General features: G+C 42.1%; 1 protein-coding gene across 1 annotated transcript in view; it reads left to right on the top strand.

Annotated features, from left to right (window-relative positions):
- Positions 1–988: 988 nt before the first annotated feature.
- LOC104942325 (protein FAM219A-like) overlaps positions 989–3,027 on the top strand; it is a 17,990-nt gene continuing 15,951 nt past the window's right edge. Inside the window, exon 1 of the mRNA XM_010767529.1 lies at positions 989–1,248. Within this exon, the coding sequence (XP_010765831.1) occupies positions 1,171–1,248 (78 nt within the window). The 5' untranslated portion in view covers positions 989–1,170. The remainder of the gene's footprint in view (positions 1,249–3,027) is intronic.

Here is a 3,027-nt window from a genome sequence, read left to right as displayed (position 1 = left end):
ACTACAAATCCCAGAATCCCGGTCCCGCATGCTGGCTCTTACGGAAACGACTAACTCCCCTTTTGTGTATGCACAGCTCTCAACATGCCCAGACTTGTAGTGATTTTCACCTCGTTTAATACTTTTCGCCTCATTCTGATAGAAATAAGTCAAATGTGCCAACCTGACGGCCGTCTTGGTGTGTGGTGCGAGACGGGAGATGTAGTTCATTGAGCAGTTTCACACCAAAAAAAGTGTTACTTCACAGTTTTACGACACTTTTTTTTTTTTTTACTTGCAAAATGATCTTTTAAATTGACAAACATTATATGAGTAATTCGTGGCACAATTCAAACGGGATTGAAAGATAATCTTTCTCTCCCCATTGACTTCAATAAATAATTTTTCTGAAATAAGGTCCCATGGAGCTCCCCCGGAGAGGGAGGGACTTCGCCTCTCTATTTGTGATATTTCGGGCATTTTGTAATCTCATAGAATGTTTTTGTTTTTTTTATCTCTTAACCTGTTTACATATTCTCACCTTTGAAGGCGGGTAAATAATCACGTTAACATTATCTTGTACATTATTCCTGTTGCATAACGCAGAATAGTCCATTTGTAAATAATGTACTGTATATTATTGCATTGGATATGATTATTGATGCATGAATGTGATATCACTTTAATGTAACTTGTGAGTTTCCCAGTCTTATCTTAACTCAATTTATTATAATAACAACTAAATACATTTTTTTTTAAATATAATATTTGTTTCAATAGGAACACTAACTTTAATTACATTTATACATTGAATTAATAAAGTGCAATATTTGCCTGACATTAGGAGGAGTAGTAAAGTAGGCTATCTTGAACTTGTATTAAAGTAGGCTACTTAAAAATCTTCTCACTGTCATCATAACTCAATTAGCTTGGGACCACTTTTGTCTTCTTTCAACGGCCCCTTCTGGGTCCCTCGACCCTAGCATGGAATCCCCTACCCGGAAATGGGTGTTGGAGCCACCGTCACACCACCGTCGACACACTGCCTGCTGGGATGAGGCTCGCCACCGGAGAACTACAGAGATTTCTACAAATCTGAGATCGTTTCACAATCTCGGCGATAACTCGTCGAAACCCCCCAATACAAACACACAGTTTCCAGAGGAAGGAGGACCGAGGCGCGCTGCCAACATGATGGAAGAAAAAGACAGATTCCAGGTGCCCAGTGCCGTGCAGGAAGCAGAGATGCAGGCGGAGATGCAGCCGCTGGTGAGACAGAGATTATAACTATGATCAATTAGAGAAAATCAATTAGTGTTTTTGTGTTGTCGCTGTTATTTTTGGTATGTCTAGTGTTTTGGGCCTTCCATTCATCACGATATGTCCCGGGATCCCGACATATCCATCACCTGCTGCCATGCGTAATATCCTGGTACCATTTTCGGCCATAATGAAAATGTAATTAGTCAGAGGGTAATAGATTTCAATCATAGATGGATGTTTTCGTTTTCTGTGTGTATTAGCGATCTGCTGCGTAGTGATCAGCCTCCGTCATGTCTGCAAAAACATCTCATCCCACCGCCGCTGCTGCTGCTACACCCCCAGCATCCATGCAGCAAGTTGCTCCGGCTAAACGCCACTTGTGTTGCCTCGCCGTGATTAGTGAGCGGCGTTTAATCTCAATGTGCTTGTATGTCAGAGCACAATTAATTGATACAATAAATCAGTGTATGTGATTTAGCGGTGCGCTCCGTGGCCTGTGGCGGGGCCCTGGGTTACTCCAGCCTGCTGGGCGGCCTCTTCTGCCGCTAGAGAGCCAGACTAGACCCGAGGTATTCTGAACTCATGTCTCCAGGCGTTTGTACACATCCATTCATCTCCTGTGCGTCATATAGCGAGATACGAGGTATTTTCCCTTCCTTAAAGCATGTGTGCATTTTTGGGAATGTTTTTCCAATCAGCCAGGGACTTCCAGGACTCCTCCAAATGGTCCTGGAGCAACCTCACCGAATCAAGAATCACCCAATATTTTGCTTTCACTTTAGATGTTTTCATCATTTCATTATGTAGCTTGTACAAAACCTGGTTGCCCTTTTTACATTGTGTTCGCAAGTAGTTTAAATATTTTATATATCCTTTATTTAACCAGGTAAAAGACTCATTGAGATTAAAATCTCTTTTCCAAGAGTGACCTGGCCAAGAAGGGCAGCATGTACAAAGTTACAACAGATAAAACACAGACATGACAGGCAGACAAATACAGCTGTAAAACACAAATAAAATGGCACAATAGGCAGTCAATATGCGAACTAAAACAAACTATTAAAAACATTCAAAACGGGCAAAATTTTAAAACGATTTCTGAACAGTGACGGATTTTTTATTGCATATCCGAGAAGAGTGGCGATAAAAGGAGACGTCCCCTCTCCCGAACATCAACTACCCACTGTCCCAAAGGGGAAGAAGCCCACAGCCTTCAGGGGCGAGAGACTTCTGGGCACCCTGGCTCCGGCCCAGTGACCTCTGTGTCTCTACTCGTCCTTTACTACGGTAATGACTCCGTAATTACTTTAATAAGTTGTGGAAAAACAATACCGTATTTTGTTGGATAGCTTGCTGTTTACACTTACTTTGTCAAGTTATTTATCTAGGTTGGTACACACCTTTCCGGGCTTATTTACTTAACAAACTCCAATCAACAAAGGGTAGAAAAAGACGAAGCGTCTGGAAAGGGTAACCTAAACCCAAAATAAAGTATTTAGCATAAGACGGAACCCAACCAAGGGAGGATGTAAAACGGTGGTATATACACACAGTTCTACTTTCAGAATATACCGGACGCCGAGGGCGTCTAAAATAAGTCCTACGACCGAGGGGATGTCACTCTTGTCTTTTGGACTCATGTTTGTCCGAAAATCTATTACGACGGGGGTGTCGAACCTTGTTACATGTCTTCCTCGACTTTGAGAGTCTAAATTAGTGATACCCCCTTAAGTCCAGGTAGAATTTCCTGTCTCTTGTGCTGTGTAACCATCTACACTCACGGGC

The sequence above is a fragment of the Notothenia coriiceps genome, unplaced genomic scaffold, assembly GCF_000735185.1.
Source record: "Notothenia coriiceps isolate Sejong01 unplaced genomic scaffold, NC01 NC01_scaffold00004483, whole genome shotgun sequence".
Lineage (NCBI taxonomy): Eukaryota > Metazoa > Chordata > Actinopteri > Perciformes > Nototheniidae > Notothenia > Notothenia coriiceps.
Note: the sequence above shows the minus strand (reverse complement) of the source record. Positions and strands in the feature narration are given on the sequence as shown.